This window comes from Aplysia californica, unplaced genomic scaffold (genome assembly GCF_000002075.1).
Source record: "Aplysia californica isolate F4 #8 unplaced genomic scaffold, AplCal3.0 scaffold01271, whole genome shotgun sequence".
NCBI classification, from domain to species: domain Eukaryota; kingdom Metazoa; phylum Mollusca; class Gastropoda; order Aplysiida; family Aplysiidae; genus Aplysia; species Aplysia californica.
The window spans coordinates 9,149-11,007 of record NW_004798541.1 but is presented as its reverse complement, the minus strand read 5'-3'; the positions used below and the strand labels follow the sequence as shown (position 1 = coordinate 11,007).

The following is a 1,859-nucleotide window of genomic DNA, read 5'->3' as shown; positions in this document are numbered from 1 at the left end:
CCTTTGGAAATGGCCTAGAGATACTCCAGTCAGTAGCACCGCCCTGTGTCTCGTGCTCTGGCCATGACAAAAGCCATTTGTCACAGCAGCATCTTGACTCCTTTGCCTTATTTAAGAATTTAAAAAAACCCAACAAATGACGGAACAGCGCTCGTTGTATAGGTCAGAACGGGGTTATAATTGAGGTCAGAGGGAAATGATGAATCAGAGGACAGAAAACCGTAGAGAGGGAAAGAAAAGAAGCAGGACCTTCCTTCCTGCAACCCCCTGCACTTGATTAGACTACCAACAGCTGTCAGCACAACGGGGGCACCAGCCGGCAGCAAAAATCCCCGCCAACATCCTGAACTTTTCCGCCCCTTGGAACGTGCGCAGTGACTCAAATAGAGCACATTGTGTAATACATCTTGAAAATGGTGAAATGGTACTGGTATGTATGGGTTTAACGCCTCTATCAACACTATTAGGTTATTTAAGAGTTAAGTTTGAGTAAGAGTTTTACGGCACTTGCAACACAATAAGGTCATATAAGAGCCGAAGACTAGAGGCGTTATAAGGGAGTAACAAACACAAAAAAGAAGGAGGGAAGATATAAAGACGATACATGTTTGATAGGAATGCTTTACGGCACTAGTAACACAATAAGATCATATAAGTGCCGAACATTAGAGGTGTTACAAGAGAGTAACAAACAAAGAAAAGAAAGAGGAGAGATAGGGACAATGTTTCATTGGAAAGAAAAGCAAACCACACCAGAGCACCCGCCAACCACCCACTGACCTGTAAGTTTGGTCAACAGGCAAAACAAAACGTAAACAACCCGAGAGCTTCCACAGACGATCCAAGCTTCAACACAGAAGAATACACAAACACACTCAAAAAACAAACACACATAAACACAGAAACAAACACACTCACAAACAAAGACACAAACACACTCATAAACAAACACAGAAACACACTCACAAACACACTCACACACAAATATACTCGATAAAGAGATGGATAAAGTACCTTTGTCGTCTCTCACTTTCGGTGTACACACACACACACACACACACACACACATATGAAGAGAAGAGAGTGGACAAAATATGGCCATCTCACCTTTGACACACACACACATCACACACACACACACACACACACATTGATATACACACACACACACATTGATATACACACACAGCCACACATACACACACAAACATACACACACACAAACATACACATACACACAAATGCACACATACAGACCACCAAAGTCTTCTCACCTTTGACGCAAATCCGCTCATTGAGTTTCCAACGTCATTTAATAAATGTCCTTCTTTTACCTGAGGAAACACAAAAGAAGAGAACACATTTAATTTTTCGCCAAATATAATATACATAGTTGTACGCCCATTCCATGGATTCCTGTGAAGAATGGAATTTCCATCACACCACAACATAATATCAAGAAATGAATATCAGTAGAAAGGACGCTTGAAGAAACCAAAATTTGAAGAAAAGGGGGAAAAAAACAACAAAACCACATCTGAAGATGAACATTGAGAAGAGAATAAAATTTGATGATAAAAAGATTGAGTTGGAAGAACATCTTAAGAGCAAAACATGTAGGAAAAACTAACATAAGGCGGAGAAGACATATTATCTATTGAAGAATATATATTTCTGCACTCAAGGCCATGCTGAGCTGGAAAAAGAGAAGAATGAGGACGGATCAGACATACTGAAAAAACAAAAAGAAGAAACAGAAAGACATTTCACGGCCCTTTCATTTAATGGCGGACGCGTTCTCCTAAACATTTGCCAGCAACCACGACCAGTTTGAATGTAACCTCCGATTTTAGTTTTAG

At 40.3% G+C, this 1,859-nt stretch overlaps 1 protein-coding gene across 1 annotated transcript in view; it reads right to left on the bottom strand.

The window, feature by feature from the left end:
* LOC101853213 (ADP-ribosylation factor GTPase-activating protein 1) overlaps positions 1 to 1,334 on the bottom strand; it is a gene marked incomplete at its 5' end in the record, with an annotated part of 4,185 nt that extends 2,851 nt beyond the window's left edge. The window contains 1 exon segment of the mRNA XM_005112428.2: positions 1,275 to 1,334. Within this exon segment, the coding sequence (XP_005112485.2) occupies positions 1,275 to 1,334 (60 nt within the window).
* Positions 1,335 to 1,859: the final 525 nt, after the last annotated feature.